Below are 22,500 nucleotides of genomic sequence, written 5' to 3'. Positions count from 1 at the left end.
TGGTCTGAAAGGCATGGCCCCATAACCCATGAAAAGCCAGCGGAACATGCTGTCGTCGGATTCATAGTCGAAGGAATACACGAACGTCCCCGCCGAGGTCCCGTTCGCGTGGAGTTTGGCCGTCCTCCACGCGCCCGCCTTCAGGAAGAACACGCCGGCCATCTGGGAGGAAGAGGAAGGAGGAGGGTGAGATAAGGAGTGAGAGAGAGAGGAAGGAAGAACACGCGGGCCTTCTGGGAGGAAGAGGAAGGAGGAGGGTGAGATAAGGAGTGAGAGAGAGAGGAAGGAAGAACACGCGGGCCTTCTGGGAGGATGAGGAAGGAGGAGGGTGAGATAAGGAGTGAGAGAGAGAGGAAGGAAGAACACGCCGGCCATCTGGGAGGAAGAGGAAGGAGGAGGGTGAGGAAGATTGAGAGAGAGGGGAAGGAAGAACGCGCCGGCCATCTGGGAGGAAGAGGAAGGAGGAGGGTGAGATAAGGAGGGGTGGGAGGGGCATAGGGGGAGGAGGGGTGAGGGTGAGAGGAAGAGTGAGAGAGGAAGGAAGAACACGCCGGCCATCTGGGAGGAAGAGGAAGGAGGAGGGTGAGAGGAAGAGTGAGAGAGGAAGGAAGAATACGCCGGCCATCTGGGAGGAAGAGGAAGGAGGAGGGTGAGATAAGGAGTGAGAGAGAGAGGAAGGAAGAACACGCGGGCCTTCTGGGAGGAAGAGGAAGGAGGAGGGTGAGATAAGGAGGGGTGAGAGGAAGAGTGAGAGAGAGAGGAATGAAGAACACGCCGGCCATCTGGGAGGAAGAGGAAGGAGGAGGGTGAGATAAGGAGGGTGAAATAGGGAGGATGGGGGAGGAAGAGGGGTAGGGGTGAGAGGAAGAGTGAACGAGAAAGGAAGGAAGAACACGCCGGCCATCTGGGACTAAAAGGGAAGGGGGTGGGAGGGGGATAGGGGGAGGATGGGTGAGGAAGAGGGGTGGGGGTGAGAGGAAGAGTGAGAGAGAGAGGAAGAACACGCGGGCCTTTTGGGAGTAAAAAGGAAGGAGGAGGGTGAGATATGGAGGGGTGGGAGGAAGAGTGAAAGAGAGAGGAAGGAAGAACACGCCGGCCATCTGGGAGTAAAAGGGAAGGACGAGGGTGAGATATGGAGGGGTGGGAGGAAGAGTGAAAGAGAGAGGAAGGAAGAACACGCCGGCCATCTGGGAGTAAAAGGGAAGGAGGAGGGTGAGATAAGGAGGGGTGGGAGGGAGAAAGGGGGAGGATGGGAGAGGAAGAGGGGAGAGGGTGTGAGGAAGAGTGAGAGACAGAGGAAGGAAGAACACGCCGGCCTTCTGGGAGTAAAAAGGAAGGGAGAAGGGTGAGATAAGGAGGGGTGTGAGGAAGAGTGAGAGACAGAGGAAGGAAGAACACGCCGGCCTTCTGGGAGTAAAAAGGAAGGGAGAAGGGTGAGATAAGGAGGGGTGGGAGGGGGGATAGGAGAAAGGTGGGTGAGGGGTGAGAGTGAGGAAGAGGGGTGGGGGGTGAGAGGAAGAGGGGTGGAGGAGTGGGAGGGTGAGAGAAGGAGAGTGAGGAAGAGGGGTAGGGGGTGAGAGGAAGAATGAGAGAGAGAGACACACACACACAGACAGACAGAGAGATAAATAAGCATATAAATAGATACAAAGAGAGACAAAAAGACAGATAGATAGAGACAGACAAACAGAGACAAGCAACCAGAAATCCGACAACCAGAAAAACAGAAAAACAAACAGACAAAGAGACAGACAGACAAACAGACAACCAAACAAACAGACAGACAAACAACCAGAAAAACAGAGAGGCAGACAGACAAAGAGACAGACAGACAAACAGACAGACAAACAACCAGAAAACCAGACAAACAGACAGATAGACAGAGAAAAAGACAGACAACCAGAAAACCAGAAAAACAGACAGACAAACAACCAGACAGACAAACGGACAGACAAACAGAAAACCAGAAAACCAGACAGACAAACAGACAGACAACCAGAAAACCAGGCAGACAGACAGACAGACCAACAGACAGACAGACACATACGTCGACGAGTCCTGGCGCCGCGGTCTCGAAGTCTGCCGGGTCGACGCCCATGAGGTAGGCATCCTCGATCGACTCCGCCATTCCGTGCGTTTGGTCCGACACCCCTGGGGGAGAGAAGGAGGCTGATGAAGGAGGGGGGGGAGAGAAGGAGGGGGAGAGAAGGAGGCTGATGAAGGAAGGGGGGGAGAGAAGGAGGGGGAGAGAAGGAGGCTGATGAAGGAGGGGGGGGAGAGAAGGAGGGGGAGAGAAGGAGGCTGATGAAGGAGGGGGGGAGAGAAGGAGGGGGAGAGAAGGAGGCTGATGAAGGAGGGGGGGGAGAGAAGGAGGGGGAGAGAAGGAGGCTGATGAAGGAGGGGGGGAGAGAAGTAGGGGGAGAGAAGGAGGCTGATGAAGGAGGGGGGGGAGAGAAGGAGGGGGAGAGAAGGAGGCTGATGAAGGAGGGGGGGAGAGAAGGAGGGGGAGAGAAGGAGGCTGATGAAGGAGGGGGGGGAGAGAAGGAGGGGGAGAGAAGGAGGCTGATGAAGGAGGGGGGGGAGAGAAGGAGGGGGAGAGAAGGAGGCTGATGAAGGAGGGGGGGAGAGAAGGAGGGGGAGAGAAGGAGGCTGATGAAGGAGGGGGGGGAGAGAAGGAGGGGGAGAGAAGGAGGCTGATGAAGGAGGGGGGGAGAGAAGGAGGGGGAGAGAAGGAGGCTGATGAAGGAGGGGGGGGAGAGAAGGAGGGGGAGAGAAGGAGGCTGATGAAGGAGGGGGGGAGAGAAGGAGGCTGATGAAGGAGGGGGGGGAGAGAAGGAGGGGGAGAGAAGGAGGCTGATGAAGGAGGGGGGGAGAGAAGGAGGGGGAGAGAAGGAGGCTGATGAAGGAGGGGGGGGAGAGAAGGAGGGGGAGAGAAGGAGGCTGATGAAGGAGGGGGGGAGAGAAGGAGGGGGAGAGAAGGAGGCTGATGAAGGAGGGGGGGGAGAGAAGGAGGCTGATGAAGGAGGGGGGGAGAGAAGGAGGCTGATGAAGGAGGGGGGGAGAGAAGGAGGCTGATGAAGGAGGGGGGGAGAGAAGGAGGCTGATGAAGGAGGGGGGGGAGAGAAGGAGGGGGAGAGAAGGAGGCTGATGAAGGAGGGGGGGAGAGAAGGAGGGGGAGAGAAGGAGGCTGATGAAGGAGGGGGGGGAGAGAAGGAGGGGGAGAGAAGGAGGCTGATGAAGGAGGGGGGGAGAGAAGGAGGGGGAGAGAAGGAGGCTGATGAAGGAGGGGGGGAGAGAAGGAGGGGGAGAGAAGGAGGCTGATGAAGGAGGGGGGGGAGAGAAGGAGGGGGAGAGAAGGAGGCTGATGAAGGAGGGGGGGAGAGAAGGAGGGGGAGAGAAGGAGGCTGATGAAGGAGGGGGGGGAGAGAAGGAGGGGGAGAGAAGGAGGCTGATGAAGGAGGGGGGGAGAGAAGGAGGGGGAGAGAAGGAGGCTGATGAAGGAGGGGGGGAGAGAAGGAGGGGGAGAGAAGGAGGCTGATGAAGGAGGGGGGGGAGAGAAGGAGGCTGATGAAGGAGGGGGGGAGAGAAGGAGGCTGATGAAGGAGGGGGGGAGAGAAGGAGGCTGATGAAGGAGGGGGGGAGAGAAGGAGGCTGATGAAGGAGGGGGGGGAGAGAAGGAGGGGGAGAGAAGGAGGCTGATGAAGGAGGGGGGGAGAGAAGGAGGGGGAGAGAAGGAGGCTGATGAAGGAGGGGGGGGAGAGAAGGAGGGGGAGAGAAGGAGGCTGATGAAGGAGGGGGGGAGAGAAGGAGGGGGAGAGAAGGAGGCTGATGAAGGAGGGGGGGGAGAGAAGGAGGGGGAGAGAAGGAGGCTGATGAAGGAGGGGGGGAGAGAAGGAGGGGGAGAGAAGGAGGCTGATGAAGGAGGGGGGGGAGAGAAGGAGGGGGAGAGAAGGAGGCTGATGAAGGAGGGGGGGAGAGAAGGAGGGGGAGAGAAGGAGGCTGATGAAGGAGGGGGGGAGAGAAGGAGGGGGAGAGAAGGAGGCTGATGAAGGAGGGGGGGAGAGAAGGAGGGGGAGAGAAGGAGGCTGATGAAGGAGGGGGGGAGAGAAGGAGGGGGAGAGAAGGAGGCTGATGAAGGAGGGGGGGAGAGAAGGAGGGGGAGAGAAGGAGGCTGATGAAGGAGGGGGGGGAGAGAAGGAGGGGGAGAGAAGGAGGCTGATGAAGGAGGGGGGGAGAGAAGGAGGGGGAGAGAAGGAGGCTGATGAAGGAGGGGGGGAGAGAAGGAGGGGGAGAGAAGGAGGCTGATGAAGGAGGGGGGGAGAGAAGGAGGGGGAGAGAAGGAGGCTGATGAAGGAGGGGGGGAGAGAAGGAGGGGGAGAGAAGGAGGCTGATGAAGGAGGGGGGGGAGAGAAGGAGGGGGAGAGAAGGAGGCTGATGAAGGAGGGGGGGAGAGAAGGAGGGGGAGAGAAGGAGGCTGATGAAGGAGGGGGGGGAGAGAAGGAGGGGGAGAGAAGGAGGCTGATGAAGGAGGGGGGGAGAGAAGGAGGGGGAGAGAAGGAGGCTGATGAAGGAGGGGGGGAGAGAAGGAGGCTGATGAAGGAGGGGGGGGAGAGAAGGAGGGGGAGAGAAGGAGGCTGATGAAGGAGGGGGGGAGAGAAGGAGGGGGAGAGAAGGAGGCTGATGAAGGAGGGGGGGAGAGAAGGAGGGGGAGAGAAGGAGGCTGATGAAGGAGGGGGGGAGAGAAGGAGGGGGAGAGAAGGAGGCTGATGAAGGAGGGGGGGAGAGAAGGAGGGGGAGAGAAGGAGGCTGATGAAGGAGGGGGGGAGAGAAGGAGGGGGAGAGAAGGAGGCTGATGAAGGAGGGGGGGAGAGAAGGAGGGGGAGAGAAGGAGGCTGATGAAGGAGGGGGGGGAGAGAAGGAGGGGGAGAGAAGGAGGCTGATGAAGGAGGGGGAGAGAAGGAGGCTGATGAAGGAGGGGGGGAGAGAAGGAGGGGGAGAGAAGGAGGCTGATGAAGGAGGGGGGGGAGAGAAGGAGGGGGAGAGAAGGAGGCTGATGAAGGAGGGGGGGGAGAGAAGGAGGGGGAGAGAAGGAGGCTGATGAAGGAGGGGGGGGAGAGAAGGAGGGGGAGAGAAGGAGGCTGATGAAGGAGGGGGGGAGAGAAGGAGGGGGAGAGAAGGAGGCTGATGAAGGAGGGGGGGGAGAGAAGGAGGGGGAGAGAAGGAGGCTGATGAAGGAGGGGGGGAGAGAAGTAGGGGGAGAGAAGGAGGCTGATGAAGGAGGGGGGGAGAGAAGGAGGGGGAGAGAAGGAGGCTGATGAAGGAGGGGGGGAGAGAAGGAGGGGGAGAGAAGGAGGCTGATGAAGGAGGGGGGGGGGAGAGAAGGAGGGGGAGAGAAGGAGGCTGATGAAGGAGGGGGGGAGAGAAGGAGGGGGAGAGAAGGAGGCTGATGAAGGAGGGGGGGGAGAGAAGGAGGGGGAGAGAAGGAGGCTGATGAAGGAGGGGGGGAGAGAAGGAGGGGGAGAGAAGGAGGCTGATGAAGGAGGGGGGGGAGAGAAGGAGGGGGAGAGAAGGAGGCTGATGAAGGAGGGGGGGAGAGAAGGAGGGGGAGAGAAGGAGGCTGATGAAGGAGGGGGGGGAGAGAAGTAGGGGGAGAGAAGGAGGCTGATGAAGGAGGGGGGGGAGAGAAGGAGGGGGAGAGAAGGAGGCTGATGAAGGAGGGGGGGAGAGAAGGAGGGGGAGAGAAGGAGGCTGATGAAGGAGGGGGGGGAGAGAAGGAGGGGGAGAGAAGGAGGCTGATGAAGGAGGGGGGGAGAGAAGGAGGGGGAGAGAAGGAGGCTGATGAAGGAGGGGGGGGAGAGAAGGAGGGGGAGAGAAGGAGGCTGATGAAGGAGGGGGGGAGAGAAGTAGGGGGAGAGAAGGAGGCTGATGAAGGAGGGGGGGGAGAGAAGGAGGGGGAGAGAAGGAGGCTGATGAAGGAGGGGGGGAGAGAAGGAGGGGGAGAGAAGGAGGCTGATGAAGGAGGGGGGGGAGAGAAGGAGGGGGAGAGAAGGAGGCTGATGAAGGAGGGGGGGGAGAGAAGGAGGGGGAGAGAAGGAGGCTGATGAAGGAGGGGGGGAGAGAAGGAGGGGGAGAGAAGGAGGCTGATGAAGGAGGGGGGGGAGAGAAGGAGGGGGAGAGAAGGAGGCTGATGAAGGAGGGAGGAGAGGAGGTTGATGAAGGAGGGGGGGGGGAGAGAAGGAGGCTGGTGAAGGAGGGGGGGAGAGAAGGAGGTTGATGAAGGAAGGGGAGAGAAGGAGGCTGGTGAAGGAAGGGGAGAGAAGGAGGCTGATGAAGGAAGGGGAGAGAAGGAGGCTGATGAAGGAAGGGGAGAGAAGGAGGCTGATGAAGGGAGGGAGGAGAGGAGGTTGATAGAGGATGGGGAGAGAAGGAGGCTGATGAAGGTAGGGGAGGAGGGAAGGAGGCTGATGAAGGATGGGGGGAGAGAAGGAGGCTGATGAAGGAAGGGGAGAGAAGGAGGCTGATGAAGGATGGGGAGAGAAGGAGGCTGATGAAGGAAGGGGAGAGAAGGAGGCTGATGAAGGAAAGGGAGAGAAGGAGGCTGATGAAGGATGGGGAGAGAAGGAGGCTGATGAAGGAATTGGAGGAGAGAAGGAGGGGGGAGAAGGAGGCTGATAAAGGATGGGGAGGAGAGAAGGAGGCTGATGAAGGAGGGGGAGAAGGAGGCTGATGAAGGAATTGGAGGAGAGAAGAAGGGGGGAGAAGGAGGCTGATAAAGGATGGGGAGGAGAGAAGGAGGCTGATGAAGGAGGGGGAGAAGGAGGCTGATGAAGGAAGGGGAGAGAAGGAGGCTGATGAAGGAGGGAGGAGAGGAGGCTGATGAAGGAAGGGGGGAGAGAAGGAGGCTGATGAAGGAGGGGGGGAGAAGGAGGGAGAGAAGGAGGTTGATAAAGGAAGGAGAGGAGAGAAGGAGGCTGATGAAGGATGGGGAGAGAAGGAGGCTGATGAAGGAAGGGGAGAGAAGGAGGCTGATGAAGGAGGGAGGAGAGGAGGCTGATGAAGGAAGGGGGGAGAGAAGGAGGCTGATGAAGGAGGGGGGGAGAAGGAGGGAGAGAAGGAGGTTGATAAAGGAAGGAGAGGAGAGAAGGAGGCTGATGAAGGATGGGGAGAGAAGGAGGCTGATGAAGGGAGGGAGGAGAGGAGGTTGATAGAGGATGGGGAGAGAAGGAGGCTGATGAAGGATGAGGGAGAAGGAGGCTGATGAAGGATGGGGGAGAAGGAGGCTGATGAAGGAAGGGGGGAGAAGGAGGCTGATGAAGGAAGGAGGGAGAAGGAGGCTGATGAAGGAAGGAGGCTGATGAAGGATGGGGAGAGAAGGAGGCTGATGAAGGATGGGGAGAGAAGGAGGCTGATGAAGGAGGGGGGGAGAGAAGGAGGCTGATGAAGGAGGGGGGGAGAGAAGGAGGCTGGTGAAGGATGGGGGGGAGAGAAGGAGGCTGATGAAGGAAGGGGAGAGAAGGAGGCTGATGAAGGGAGGGGAGGAGGGAAGGAGGCTGGTGAAAGAGGGGGGGAGAGAAGGAGGTTGATGAAGGAAGGGGAGAGAAGGAGGCTGATGAAGGTAGGGGAGGAGGGAAGGAGGCTGGTGAAGGAGGGGGGGAGAGAAGGAGGCTGGTGAAGGAAGGGGAGAGAAGGAGGCTGATGAAGGAAGGGGAGAGAAGGAGGCTGATGAAGGTAGGGGAGGAGGGAAGGAGGCTGATGAAGGAGGGGGGGGGGGAGAGAAGGAGGCTGATGAAGGAAGGGGAGAGAAGGAGGCTGATGAAGGTAGGGGAGGAGGGAAGGAGGCTGGTGAAGGAGGGGGGGAGAGAAGGAGGCTGGTGAAGGATGGGGAGAGAAGGATGCTGATGAAGGATGGGGAGAGAAGGAGGCTGATGAAGGAAGGGGAGAGAAGGAGGCTGATGAAGGTAGGGGAGGAGGGAAGGAGGCTGATGAAGGAGGGGAGGAGTAGGAGGCTGATGAAGGAAGGGGAGAGAAGGAGGCTGATGAAGGTAGGGGAGGAGGGAAGGAGGCTGGTGAAGGAGGGGGGGAGAGAAGGAGGTTGATGAAGGAAGGGGAGAGAAGGAGGCTGGTGAAGGATGGGGAGAGAAGGAGGCTGATGAAGGAAGGGGAGAGAAGAAGGTTGACAGAGGATGGGAGGAGATATTTAAGATTTAGTTTTAATTCCATTTGTTACAATGGATATTCTTTGCCGTGACATGCTGTCTGTTTTATTTTGCCCAAATCTCCCCCTGTGTGCAAGGAGTGGCCGGGGTTACCACTCACTGGCCGGGCGTGGGATTGAACGCTGGTCCGCAAGATTGCTAGACCAGCACCTTACCGCTGCGCCAGTCAGGATACTGATAAAGGAGTGGAGAAAAGGAGATTGATGAAGGAAGGGATGAGCGGAGGTTGATAAATGAAGGGAGGAGAGGAGGTTGATGAAGGATGGGGGGAGAGGAGGAGGTTAATAAAACAAAGCACAAAAGAGGGCGGTTCATAAAGGAAAGATGAAAAGAAGGATGCTGATAAAAAAAAGGACAGAAAATACATATATTCAATAAACCAACCATTGAAGAAACTAAAACAAATGCAAAAAAAGAGAAAAAAACGAATATAAAATAAAACAAAATAAAGAAAAATGGAAAAAATGAATGAAAAAACTACAAAGATGACATACCGAAGGCGTTGAGCAGGTCCGTCAGCATCTGTTCCCGTTTATAGACATCATCGTCCATGTATTCATTAGGGACGAGATAGGCAGTGTACATAACTGGAAGGAATGGACAAGATCAGCTTTTAAGAAGGTATTCTGTGGGTTGGTTAGAAATGGGCAAAGTCAGCTTTTAAAAAGGTATTCTGTGGGTTGGTTAGAAATGGGCAAAGTCAGCTTTTAAAAGGGTATTCTGTGGGTTGGTTAGAAGTGGGCAAAGTCAGCTTTTAAGAAGGTATTCTGTGGGTTGGTTGTAAGTATTTGAGCTTTATTGAGTACGTGATGAAAGGTCAATTTTGTGAGGCAGACGGTTTGATTATAATTAAGTTGTGAGTCTGATTTAGTTAGGCTACAGGTTATAAGTTCAATCTTATGAGGCACATTTTGTAAGTTTGATTTAAGTTTAGGCACAATTTATGTTTGATTTTATGTCACAAAGTTATAAGCGTGGTTATAGTTATATATTTTAAGTTCATTTGTGAGCCACAAACTGATATAAATTAAAGAACAGGTCAAAGTGTAATTCTGAGGCACATTTTATGTTTGATTAGAATTAAGACACAATTTAATGAATTTCGGTTCCATTAGGGACAGGTTATAAGCTCAGATTTGTTTAGCCAAAAAAAAGAAAAAAAAAAAAAATACACACACACACACACACACACACACACACACACACACACACACACACACACACACACACACACACACACACACACACACACACACACACACACACACATACACACACACACACACACACACACACACACACACACACACACACACACACACACACACACACACACACACACACACACACATATATATATATATATATATATATATATATATATATATATATATATATATATATATATATATATATTTATTTATTTATTTATTTATTCATATATATGTATGTATATATCTGTATATCTATATATATATAATTTTAGTTTTATTAGGAAATATTTATCAATCAAATTTTATATACAATAAGTCGTTTTTCTCTTTATCATGCATATATAAGTTTATAAGATTTATAAAGTATATCTTACAAGTTTTAAAATGCATTTTTAATACTGGTATATTATTTTTTTGTAGTTTCATAGAACGAAGGACCCCTCGTGTTTACTGCTGGCACCTTATCAGTCTCCTTCCAAAATAGATAAATTAATAGATAGATAAATAAAAATTCTTAACCCTATGTTAATCCTCAACTCACTCCCTACTCCTCGAACTCAACCTCGTCCTCGACTCGCAGGATCCATGTCCTACTCCTCGAACTCAACCTCGTCCTCAACTCGAAGGATCCATGTCCTAATCCTCGAACTCAACCTCGTCCTCGACTCGAAGGATCCATGTCCTACTCCTCGAACTCAACCTCGTCCTCAACTCGAAGGATCCATGTCCTAATCCTCGAACTCAACCTCGTCCTCAACTCGAAGGATCCATGTCCTAATCCTCGAACTCAACCTCGTCCTCGACTCGAAGGATCCATGTCCTACTCCTCGAACTCAACCTCGTCCTCAACTCGAAGGATCCATGTCCTAATCCTCGAACTCAACCTCGTCCTCGACTCGAAGGATCCATGTCCTACTCCTCGAACTCAACCTCGTCCTCAACTCGAAGGATCCATGTCCTAATCCTCGAACTCAACCTCGTCCTCAACTCGAAGGATCCATGTCCTACTCCTCGAACTCAACCTCGTCCTCAACTCGAAGGATCCATGTCCTACTCCTCGAACTCAACCTCGTCCTCAACTCGAAGGATCCATGTCCTAATCCTCGAACTCAACCTCGTCCTCGACTCGAAGGATCCATGTCCTACTCCTCGAACTCAACCTCGTCCTCAACTCGAAGGATCCATGTCCTAATCCTCGAACTCAACCTCGTCCTCGACTCGAAGGATCCATGTCCTACTCCTCGAACTCAACCTCTTCCTCAACTCGAAGGATCCATGTCCTAATCCTCGAACTCAACCTCGTCCTCGACTCGTAGGATCCATACCCTAGTCCTCGAACTCAAACCCATCCTGAACTCGAGGGATCCATTTCCTAATCCTCGAACTCAACCTCGTCCTCAACTCGAAGGATCCATGTCCTAATCCTCGAACTCAACCTCGTCCTCGACTCGAAGGATCCATGTCCTACTCCTCGAACTCAACCTCGTCCTCAACTCGAAGGATCCATGTCCTAATCCTCGAACTCAACCTCGTCCTCAACTCGAAGGATCCATGTCCTAATCCTCGAACTCAACCTCATCCTCAACTCGAGGGATCCATGTCCTAATCCTCGAACTCAACCTCGTCCTCAACTCGAAGGATCCATGTCCTAATCCTCGAACTCAACCTCATCCTCAACTCGAGGGATCCATGTCCTAATCCTCGAACTCAACCTCGTCCTCAACTCGAAGGATCCATGTCCTAATCCTCGAACTCAACCTCGTCCTCAACTCGAAGGATCCATGTCCTAATCCTCGAACTCAACCTCGTCCTCAACTCGAAGGATCCATGTCCTAATCCTCGAACTCAACCTCGTCCTCAACTCGAGGGATCCATGTCCCAATCCTCGAACTCAACCTCGTCCTCAACTCGAAGGATCCATGTCCTAATCCTCGAACTCAACCTCGTCCTCAACTCGAAGGATCCATGTCCTAATCCTCGAACTCAACCTCATCCTCAACTCGAGGGATCCATGTCCTAATCCTCGAACTCAACCTCGTCCTCAACTCGAAGGATCCATGTCCTAATCCTCGAACTCAACCTCATCCTCAACTCGAGGGATCCATGTCCTAATCCTCGAACTCAACCTCGTCCTCAACTCGAAGGATCCATGTCCTAATCCTCGAACTCAACCTCGTCCTCAACTCGAAGGATCCATGTCCTACTCCTTGAACTCAACCTCATCCTCAACTCGAAGGATCCATGTCCTAATCCTCGAACTCAACCTCGTCCTCAACTCGAAGGATCCATGTCCTAATCCTCGAACTCAACCTCGTCCTCAACTCGAAGGATCCATGTCCTAATCCTCGAACTCAACCTCGTCCTCAACTCGAGGGATCCATGTCCCAATCCTCGAACTCAACTTCGTCCTCAACTCGAGGGATCCATGTCCTAATCCTCGAACTCAACCTCGTCCTCAACTCGAAGGATCCATGTCCTAATCCTCGAACTCAACCTCGTCCTCAACTCGAGGGATCCATGTCCTAATCCTCGAACTCAACCTCATCCTCAACTCGAGGGATCCATGTCCTAATCCTCGAACTCAACCTCGTCCTCAACTCGAAGGATCCATGTCCTAATCCTCGAACTCAACCTCGTCCTCAACTCGAAGGATCCATGTCCTAATCCTCGAACTCAAACCCATCCTGAACTCGAGGGATCCATTTCCTAATCCTCGAACTCAACCTCGTCCTCAACTCGCAGGATCCATATCCTAATCCTCGAACTCAACCTCATCCTCAACTCGAGGGATCCATGTCCTAATCCTCGAACTGAACCTCGTCCTCAACTCGAGGGATCCATGTCCTAATCCTCGAACTCAACCTCATCCTCAACTCGAGGGATCCATGTCCTACTCCTCGAACTCAACCTCGTCCTCAACTCGAAGGATCCATGTCCTAATCCTCGAACTCAACCTCGTCCTCAACTCGCAGGATCCATATCCTAATCCTCGAACTCAACCTCATCCTCAACTCGAGGGATCCATGTCCTAATCCTCGAACTGAACCTCGTCCTCAACTCGAGGGATCCATGTCCTAATCCTCGAACTCAACCTCATCCTCAACTCGAAGGATCCATGTCCTAATCCTCGAACTCAACCTCGTCCTCAACTCGAAGGATCCATGTCCTAATCCTCGAACTCAACCTCGTCCTCAACTCGAAGGATCCATGTCCTAATCCTCGAACTCAACCTCGTCCTCAACTCGAGGGATCCATGTCCTAATCCTCGAACTCAACCTCGTCCTCAACTCGAAGGATCCATGTCCTAATCCTCGAACTCAACCTCGTCCTCAACTCGAAGGATCCATGTCCTAATCCTCGAACTCAACCTCGTCCTCAACTCGCAGGATCCATATCCTAATCCTCGAACTCAACCTCGTCCTCGACTCGTAGGATCCATACCCTAATCCTCGAACTCAAACCCATCCTGAACTCGAGGGATCCATGTCCTACTCCTCGAACTCAACCTCGTCCTCAACTCGAAGGATCCATGTCCTAATCCTCGAACTCAACCTCGTCCTCAACTCGAAGGATCCATGTCCTAATCCTCGAACTCAACCTCGTCCTCAACTCGAGGGATCCATGTCCTAATCCTCGAACTCAACCTCGTCCTCAACTCGAAGGATCCATGTCCTAATCCTCGAACTCAACCTCGTCCTCAACTCGAGGGATCCATGTCCTACTCCTCGAACTCAACCTCGTCCTCAACTCGAGGGATCCATGTCCTAATCCTCGAACTCAACCTCGTCCTCAACTCGAGGGATCCATGTCCCAATCCTCGAACTCAACTTCGTCCTCAACTCGAGGGATCCATTTCCTAATCCTCGAACTCAACCTCGTCCTCAACTCGAGGGATCCATTTCCTAATCCTCGAACTCAACCTCGTCCTCAACTCGAAGGATCCATGTCCTAATCCTCGAACTCAACCTCGTCCTCAACTCGAGGGATCCATGTCCCAATCCTCGAACTCAACTTCGTCCTCAACTCGAGGGATCCATTTCCTAATCCTCGAACTCAACCTCGTCCTCAACTCGAAGGATCCATGTCCTAATCCTCGAACCCAACCTCATCCTCAACTCGAAGGATCCATACCCTAATCCTCGAACTCAAACCCATCCTGAACTCGAGGGATCCATGTCCTACTCCTCGAACTCAACCTCGTCCTCAACTCGCAGGATCCATATCCTAATCCTCGAACTCAACCTCATCCTCAACTCGAAGGATCCATATCCTAATCCTCGAACTCAACCTCGTCCTCAACTCGAGGGATCCATGTCCTAATCCTCGAACTGAACCTCATCCTCAAATCGAGGGATCCATGTCCTACTCCTCGAACTGAACCTCGTCCTCAACTCACTCCCGAGCACGAAGGACCCCTCGTGCTTATTGGCGCCGATCATGAGGGGGACGTCGGCCACATCCCCGTCGGCGAAGTACTCCTCGGGCAGCTTCGTCACCAGAGTTCCTGCGAGCCCCTCCTTCTGCGTGACGGGGGCGGCGCCGCGGAACCCCATCTCGCCCCGCTGACGGTCTTCGGACTGGTGGGGGGGGGGGGTACGGGAGGAGGGGGGGGAGAGTGGCGTGGGTGGAGGGGGGGGGGAAGAGAGGGGAAGGAGGGGAGAAGCGTGGGTGGTGGGGTATGTGGGAGGTGGGAGGGTGTGTGTGGAGGGGGAGGGGAGAGAGGGGCGTGGGGGGAGGGGGAAGAGAGGGGCGTGGGTGGGGGGGAGAGGGGTAGGTGGAGGGGAGAGGGGTGTGTGTGTGTGGAGAGGGGAGGGAGGGGTGTGTGTGGAGGGGAGAGACGCAAATGAGTAGGGGTAGGTGGTGGGGGAGAGACATGGGCGTGGGTGGTTGGGGAAGCGGGTAGGGAGGGGAGGAGAAAGAGGGGGAGGGAGAGAAGACAGATAATATATTAGCATGACATTGTTTGCATAGATTTATAATTTTGTTTGTTTTATGTTCATATGACTGACTGATTGTTCGTGCATCTACTACTGTACAATACTTACAATATATTCTATCATCAACTCAAACAATCCTATATTAATTAAACGTCCATTGATCTAGACTCCGTAGATGTACAAAACGATATCATAAATAAACAAAATACTTTTTTCTCCCATTCATTTCCCTCCCTTTTTTCGTTCTCCTTCTCCCCCCTTCCTCTCAATTTCTTTTCTCTCTCATTTCCCCTCGTCTTCCATTTCCCTTCCTTTCCCTCTCCTCCTTCCTCCCCTCTTCCCTATCCCCCTCCCCCTCTTCCTCCCTGTCGCCCTTCCCACCTTCTTTCCCCCTCCTCCCTCCTTCCTTCCCTCCCTCCTCCCTTCCCCTTCCTTCTTCCTCCTCCCTATCTCCCTTCCCCTCTTTTTCCCTGTTCCATTCCATACCTTCTCCTTCCTCCCCTCCCTCCCTGCCTTCCCCCTACTCCTTATTCCTCCCCCCTTCTCTCCCATCTCCCTTCCCCACCTCCCCTGCCTCCTCCCTTCCCTCCCTACCTCCCTTCCCCACCTCCCCTGCCTCCTCCCTTCCCTCCCTACCTCCTCCCTCCCTACCTCCTCCTTATTCCTCCCCCTTCCTTCAGCACCTCCCTCCCACCTCCTCCTCCTTATTCCTCCCCTCCCACCTCCTCCTTCCCTCCCTTCCCCCCCCGTCCCATCCACCTACCACAAAATGATCCATCGTCATCGCTATGTCATCAGCCGACTTGCTCATCATGCAGTCGTACAGAGCCTGGTGGTCGTCCGTCGGGCACCCGTTGGCTTCCCCGAGGAGTTCGGCGGACAGGACCGGGTCGGGGTCGTGGGACCAGTGCTCGAGGGCCGACCCGCTCTCGCCGATGACTCCGTGGAAGAGACCTGCGAGGAGAGGAAGAAAGGAAGATGAGAGAGGAGGAAGATGAGGAGGAGGAGGAGGAAGAACAGGAAGAGGAGGAGGGGGAGTGGGACCAGTGCTCGAGGGCCGACCCGCTCTCGCCGATGACTCCGTGGAAGAGACCTGCGAGGAGAGGAAGAAAGGAAGATGAAAGAGGAGGAAGAAGAGGAGGAGGAGGAGGAAGAACAGGAAGAGGAGGAGGGGGAGTGGGACCAGTGCTCGAGGGCCGACCCGCTCTCGCCGATGACTCCGTGGAAGAGACCTGCGAGGAGAGGAAGAAAGGAAGATGAAAGAGGAGGAAGAAGAGGAGGAGGAGGAGGAAGAACAGGAAGAGGAGGAGGGGGAGTGGGACCAGTGCTCGAGGGCCGACCCGCTCTCGCCGATGACTCCGTGGAAGAGACCTGGGAGGGAAGGAAGAAAGGAAGATGAAAGAGGAGGAGGAGGAAGAGGAGGAGGAAGAACAGGAAGAGGAGGATGGGGAGTGGGACCAGTGCTCGAGGGCCGACCCGCTCTCGCCGATGACCCCGTGGAAGAGACCTGCGAAGGAAAGGAAGAAAGGAAGATGAGAGAGGAGGAGGAGGAGGAGGAGGAAGAACAGGAAGAGGAGGAGGGGGAGTGGGACCAGTGCTCGAGGGCCGACCCGCTCTCGCCGATGACTCCGTGGAAGAGACCTGCGAGGAGAGGAAGAAAGGAAGATGAAAGAGGAGGAAGAAGAGGAGGAGGAGGAGGAAGAACAGGAAGAGGAGGAGGGGGAGTGGGACCAGTGCTCGAGGGCCGACCCGCTCTCGCCGATGACTCCGTGGAAGAGACCTGCGAGGAGAGGAAGAAAGGAAGATGAAAGAGGAGGAAGAAGAGGAGGAGGAGGAGGAAGAACAGGAAGAGGAGGAGGGGGAGTGGGACCAGTGCTCGAGGGCCGACCCGCTCTCGCCGATGACTCCGTGGAAGAGACCTGCGAGGAGAGGAAGAAAGGAAGATGAAAGAGGAGGAAGAAGAGGAGGAGGAGGAGGAAGAACAGGAAGAGGAGGAGGGGGAGTGGGACCAGTGCTCGAGGGCCGACCCGCTCTCGCCGATGACTCCGTGGAAGAGACCTGCGAGGAGAGGAAGAAAGGAAGATGAAAGAGGAGGAAGAAGAGGAGGAGGAGGAGGAAGAACAGGAAGAGGAGGAGGGGGAGTGGGACCAGTGCTCGAGGGCCGACCCGCTCTCGCCGATGACTCCGTGGAAGAGACCTGCGAGGAGAGGAAGAAAGGAAGATGAAAGAGGAGGAAGAAGAGGAGGAGGAGGAGGAAGAACAGGAAGAGGAGGAGGGGGAGTGGGACCAGTGCTCGAGGGCCGACCCGCTCTCGCCGATGACTCCGTGGAAGAGACCTGCGAGGGAAGGAAGAAAGGAAGATGAAAGAGGAGGAGGAGGAAGAGGAGGAGGAAGAACAGGAAGAGGAGGATGGGGAGTGGGACCAGTGCTCGAGGGCCGACCCGCTCTCGCCGATGACCCCGTGGAAGAGACCTGCGAAGGAAAGGAAGAAAGGAAGATGAGAGAGGAGGAGGAGGAGGAGGAGGAAGAACAGGAAGAGGAGGAGGGGGAGTGGGACCAGTGCTCGAGGGCCGACCCGCTCTCGCCGATGACTCCGTGGAAGAGACCTGCGAGGAGAGGAAGAAAGGAAGATGAAAGAGGAGGAGGAAGAGGAGGAGGAGGAGGAAGAACAGGAAGAGGAGGATGGGGAGTGGGACCAGTGCTCGAGGGCCGACCCGCTCTCGCCGATGACTCCGTGGAAGAGACCTGCGAGGAGAGGAAGAAAGGAAGATGAGAGAGGAGGAAGATGAGGAGGAGGAGGAGGAAGAACAGGAAGAGGAGGAGGGGGAGTGGGACCAGTGCTCGAGGGCCGACCCGCTCTCGCCGATGACTCCGTGGAAGAGACCTGCGAGGGAAGGAAGAAAGGAAGATGAGAGAGGAGGAAGAAGAAGAAGAAGAGGAGGAGGAGGAGGAATGATGATAATGATAATAATAAGACGAGGAAGAAGAAGAAGAAGAGGACGAGGAGGAGGGAGGTGCAGAAGAAGAAGAAGACGAGGAAGAGGAAGAAGAATTAGAGGAGGAGGAGGAAGAAGAAGACGAGGACACGGAAGAAGAAGAAGAGGAGGAGGAAGAACAGGAAGAGGAGGAGGGGGAGTGGGACCAGTGCTCGAGGGCCGACCCGCTCTCGCCGATGACTCCGTGGAAGAGACCTGCGAGGGAAGGAAGAAAGGAAGATGAGAGAGGAGGAAGAAGAAGAAGAAGAGGAGGAGGAGGAAGAATGATGATAATGATAATAATAAGACGAGGAAGAAGAAGAAGAAGAGGACGAGGAGGAGGGAGGTGCAGAAGAAGAAGAAGACGAGGAAGAGGAAGAAGAATTAGAGGAGGAGGAGGAGGAAGAAGAAGACGAGGACACGGAAGAAGAAGAAGAAGAAGAAGAAGAAGAGGAGGAGGAAGAACAGGAAGAGGAGGAGGGGGAGTGGGACCAGTGCTCGAGGGCCGACCCGCTCTCGCCGATGACTCCGTGGAAGAGACCTGCGAGGGAAGGAAGAAAGGAAGATGAAAGAGGAGGAGGAGGAAGAGGAGGAGGAGGAGGGAGAACAGGAAGAGGAGGAGGGGGAGTGGGACCAGTGCTCGAGGGCCGACCCGCTCTCGCCGATGACTCCGTGGAAGAGACCTGCGAGGGAAGGAAGAAAGGAAGATGAAAGAGGAGGAGGAGGAAGAGGAGGAGGAGGAGGGAGAACAGGAAGAGGAGGAGGGGGAGTGGGACCAGTGCTCGAGGGCCGACCCGCTCTCGCCGATGACCCCGTGGAAGAGACCTGCGAGGGAAGGAAGAAAGGAAAATCAGAGAGGAGGAGGAGGAAGAGGAGGAGGAGGAGGAAGAACAGGAAGAGGAGGATGGGGAGTGGGACCAGTGCTCGAGGGCCGACCCGCTCTCGCCGATGACTCCGTGGAAGAGACCTGCGAGGAGAGGAAGAAAGGAAGATGAAAGAGGAGGAGGAGGAAGAGGAGGAGGAGGAGGAAGAACAGGAAGAGGAGGATGGGGAGTGGGACCAGTGCTCGAGGACCGACCCGTTCTCGCCGATGACCCCGTGGAAGAGACCTGCGAGGGAAGGAAGAAAGGAAGATGAGAGAGGAGGAGGAGGAAGAACAGGAAGAGGAGGAGGGGGAGTGGAACCAGTGCTCGAGGGCCGACCCGCTCTCGCCGATGACTCCGTGGAAGAGACCTGCGAGGGAAGGAAGAAAGGAAGATGAAAGAGGAGGAGGAGGAAGAGGAGGAGGAGGAGGGAGAACAGGAAGAGGAGGAGGGGGAGTGGGACCAGTGCTCGAGGGCCGACCCGCTCTCGCCGATGACCCCGTGGAAGAGACCTGCGAGGGAAGGAAGAAAGGAAAATCAGAGAGGAGGAGGAGGAAGAGGAGGAGGAGGAGGAAGAACAGGAAGAGGAGGAGGGGGAGTGGGACCAGTGCTCGAGGGCCGACCCGCTCTCGCCGATGACTCCGTGGAAGAGACCTGCGAGGGAAGGAAGAAAGGAAGATGAAAGAGGAGGAGGAGGAAGAAGAAGAGGAGGAGGAGGAGGAAGAAGAAGAAGAGGAGGAGGGGGAGTGGGACCAGTGCTCGAGGGCCGAGCCGCTCTCGCTGATGAAGCGGTGGAAGAAAAGGAAAAGAAATGAAGAGGAAGAGGAAGAAGAAGAAGACGAACAAAAAGAAGAATGAGGATAATGATAAGAAGAGGAAGAAGAAAAGGACAACGAAATGAGGATTGAAGGTTACAAGAGTTATAATATTGATGATAAAGATGATAATAAGATAATCATAATGATAATAATGATGGTGATAATAATAATGATAATGACACACAAACCTTACCCAACCCCCCAAGCTACCTCACTCTAAAACTCACTCAACTCCCACACCCCACTCACTCTAAAACTCACTCAACTCCCACACCCCACTCACACCCACCCCCACCCACCCCACTCAACCCACTCAACCCCCCACCCACCCCACTCAACCCCCCACCCACCCCACTCAACCCCCCACCCACCCCACTCAACCCCCCACCCACCCCACTCAACCCCCCACCCACCCCACTCAACCCCCCACCCACCCCACTCACCCCGAGACTCAGACAGCAGCAGATGGTAGTTCACCGACGCCGAGCCCGCACTTTCGCCGAAAATAGTGACTCGGTTTTCGTCGCCTCCGAAGCCCTCTATGTTGTCGCGAATCTGGGGAAGGAGAGAAGGTGATAAAGGTGGGTATGGAAGAGATGTGGAAGAGAGAGGCGAGGTAGAAAAGGTGGGGTGGGGTGGGGGAGAATGGGAGAGGGGAGAGAGAAAGTTGTAGGGTGTAGTTAGGCGGGAGGGAGGGAGAGAGAGAGAGAGAGAGAGAGAGAGAGAGAGAGAGAGAGAGAGAGAGAGAGAGAGAGAGAGAGAGAGAGAGAGAGAGAGAGACAGAGACAGAGACAGAGACAGAGACAGAGACAGAGACAGACAGACAGACAGAGTAAAGAGAGAAATAGAGAGAAAGAGAAAAGAGAGAAAGAGAAAGAGAGAAAGCTAGAGACAGACAGACAGACAAACAGAAACAGAAACAGACAAACAAACAGAGACGGAGAAACAGCCAGGCAGAGACACAAAGAAATGAGACCTACCCATTTCATAGCTTCAATCTGGTCCCACAGGGCAGCGTTCCCCGGGGCTTCTTCGGTGTTCAGGCAGAAGAAACCTGAGAAGATTTATTTATTTTTTTATCTTTATCTATTTATGTTTATTATAATTATTTTTCATGTTTTTTATTTTCATTTTTTTAAATTTTATATATCTATTTATCTTTTTTTAAGCACAATACAGTAAAAGTAAAATATATGATAAATACTTTGGATGAAGTACAGGGTCAAATAACAAAAAGATTTAATAAAAATAACGGTTCATATGATAAAGCTAATATAATGATAGGATATGAAATAGCTCTATCAAATTCGAGACAAAATACAGAAACATATATAAAAAAAAAAACAATAAAATATCACGATAGTAAAAAAAAAATGAAATAGAATAGATAAATACGAACTTGAGACGAAATACAAAATCATACAACGAATTCTACCTCGGGATCGAAAATTCACTCAAATAGACATCAATTCATTAACCTTTCCTTCTCTCCTATTATGAATTATTCCGTCTATCGAAAGTTTCTATCAACAGAAATCTACTTTTTACAGACATCTGCAGTTCGAATATATTAGTTTTTTGAAGGCGATCAGAAATATCTTTAACCTCTTAAAAAAATAAAACAACTTTTAAATAACCCTTCTTCTTAAAACCAAAAATCAAACCTTAAAACTCCCTACTAAAACAACCACAAAAATCAAACCCTTAAGTACCCCTTTGAAAAATACCTAAAACAACCCTTAAAGGACCCGTCTTCTTAAAACCAAAAATCAACCCTTAAAATTCAACCTAAAAAGACAACCCTTATAAAAATAAAACCTTTAAAGAACGAACTCCTCTTCTTAAAGTCAACCAAAAAAGTCAACCCTTAAAACTGCCTACTAAAACAGCCTAAAAAAACAACCCTTATGAACCCCTTAAAAAAAATTAAATAACTCCTCTTCTTAAAGTTAACGAAAAAAATCAACCCTTAAACCCCCCTCCTAAAACTTAACCAAAAACAACCCTTATGAACAAAAAAAAACAAAAAAACTTAAGAACCCACACCCCTTTCTAAACCACAACCCAAAACAGCCCTTATGACCCCCCGCCCCAAGACTCACCCAGGGTTCCCAGCCGGTAGTGGATGACGACGAGAATCACGTCCTGGTCGAGAAGCTTGGTGGGCATGTACAGGGATGAGTCGCCGGAGATGAAGGCTCCCCCGTGGATGAACATCATGACGGGCAGGGGCTCTGTGTGCTCTCCGGGGACCTGGGGGAGAGGGATGGGGGTGAGAGGGAATGGGGGGGTGAGAGGGAATGGGGGGTGAGAGGGAAGGGGGGGTGAGAGGGAAGGAAGGTGAGAGGGAATGGGGGGTGAGAGGAAATGCGGGGTGAGAGGGAATGGGGGGTGAGAGGGAATGCGGGGTGAGAGGGAGGAGGTGGGAGGGAATGGGGGTGAGAGGGAATGGGGGGTGAGAGAGAGGAGGTGGGAGGGAATGGGGGGTGAGAGGGAATGGGGGGTGAGAGGGAATGGAGGGTGAGAGGGAGGAGGTGAGAGGGAATGGGGGGTGAGAGGAAATGGGGGGTGAGAGGGAAGGGGGGGTGAGAGGGAATGGGGGGGTGAGAGGGAGGGGGGAGGGACGGGGGTGACAGGGACGGGGGTAAGAGGCAAGGGGGGTGAGAGGGAATGGGGGGTGAGAGGGAATGGGGGATGAGAGGAAGGGGGGTGAGAGGGAATGGGGGGTGAGAGGGAAGGGAGCAATGTTAGAGGGAAGGGGTGAGAAGGAAGGGGGTGAGAGGGAGGGGGGAAGAGGGAATGAGGGGTGAGAGGGAATGTGAGACGGAAGGGAGAAGCAAGAAGCGATGTGAGAGGGATGGGGGTGAGAGGAGAGGGGGTGAGAGAGAAGGGGTTGAGAGGGAATGGGGGGTGAGAGGGAATGGGGTGATAGGCAGGGGGGGGATGTGAGAGGCAGGGGGGGGATGAGGTGAGGGGGAAGGAGGTGTTTAGGAAACGGGAAACTTTTTTTATAAGGCTGGTTCTGTCTGGCTGGCTGTCTGGCTCTTTCTCTTTCTCTCACAATTTCTCTCTCTCTCTGCCTGTCTCCTTCTCTCTCTCTCTCGCTCTGCCTGTCTCCTCTCTCTCTCTCTGCCTGTCTCCCCCCCCCCCCTCTGTGTGTGTGTGTTATGTATTTGCGAATACCGCATGCGTGTGCGATATGCGTTAGCTAATACACGCGCACCAACACACGCACACTCACACAACACACGCACACACACACACACACACACACACACACACACACATATATATATATATATATATATATATATATATATATATATATATATATATATATATATATATATAACAACCAAAACAAATGTCACTCGGGAATAACTCAATACCCAACAAGTCTTCCCATTACAGATCGGAGACTCACATAAGGTGTATAAACGTTGAGATTGAGACAGTCCTCGCTGCCAGAAGGAATGT

At 53.6% G+C, this 22,500-nt stretch overlaps 1 protein-coding gene across 1 annotated transcript in view; it reads right to left on the bottom strand.

The window, feature by feature from the left end:
* LOC113821040 (juvenile hormone esterase-like) overlaps positions 1-22,500 on the bottom strand; it is a 35,929-nt gene that overhangs the window by 4,230 nt on the left and 9,199 nt on the right. Inside the window, exons 4-12 of the mRNA XM_070125248.1 lie at positions 22,448-22,500; positions 21,126-21,276; positions 20,004-20,077; positions 19,467-19,578; positions 15,131-15,321; positions 13,827-14,007; positions 8,711-8,803; positions 2,048-2,151; positions 1-162 (exon numbers count right to left, since the gene is read on the bottom strand). The exon at positions 1-162 is cut by the window's left edge and continues 1 nt beyond it; the exon at positions 22,448-22,500 is cut by the window's right edge and continues 91 nt beyond it. Of these exons, the coding sequence (XP_069981349.1) occupies positions 1-162; positions 2,048-2,151; positions 8,711-8,803; positions 13,827-14,007; positions 15,131-15,321; positions 19,467-19,578; positions 20,004-20,077; positions 21,126-21,276; positions 22,448-22,500 (1,121 nt within the window). The remainder of the gene's footprint in view (positions 163-2,047; positions 2,152-8,710; positions 8,804-13,826; positions 14,008-15,130; positions 15,322-19,466; positions 19,579-20,003; positions 20,078-21,125; positions 21,277-22,447) is intronic.

Source organism: Penaeus vannamei, chromosome 9, assembly GCF_042767895.1.
Source record: "Penaeus vannamei isolate JL-2024 chromosome 9, ASM4276789v1, whole genome shotgun sequence".
NCBI lineage: Eukaryota > Metazoa > Arthropoda > Malacostraca > Decapoda > Penaeidae > Penaeus > Penaeus vannamei.
This window is presented reverse-complemented; position numbering and strand designations above follow the sequence as displayed.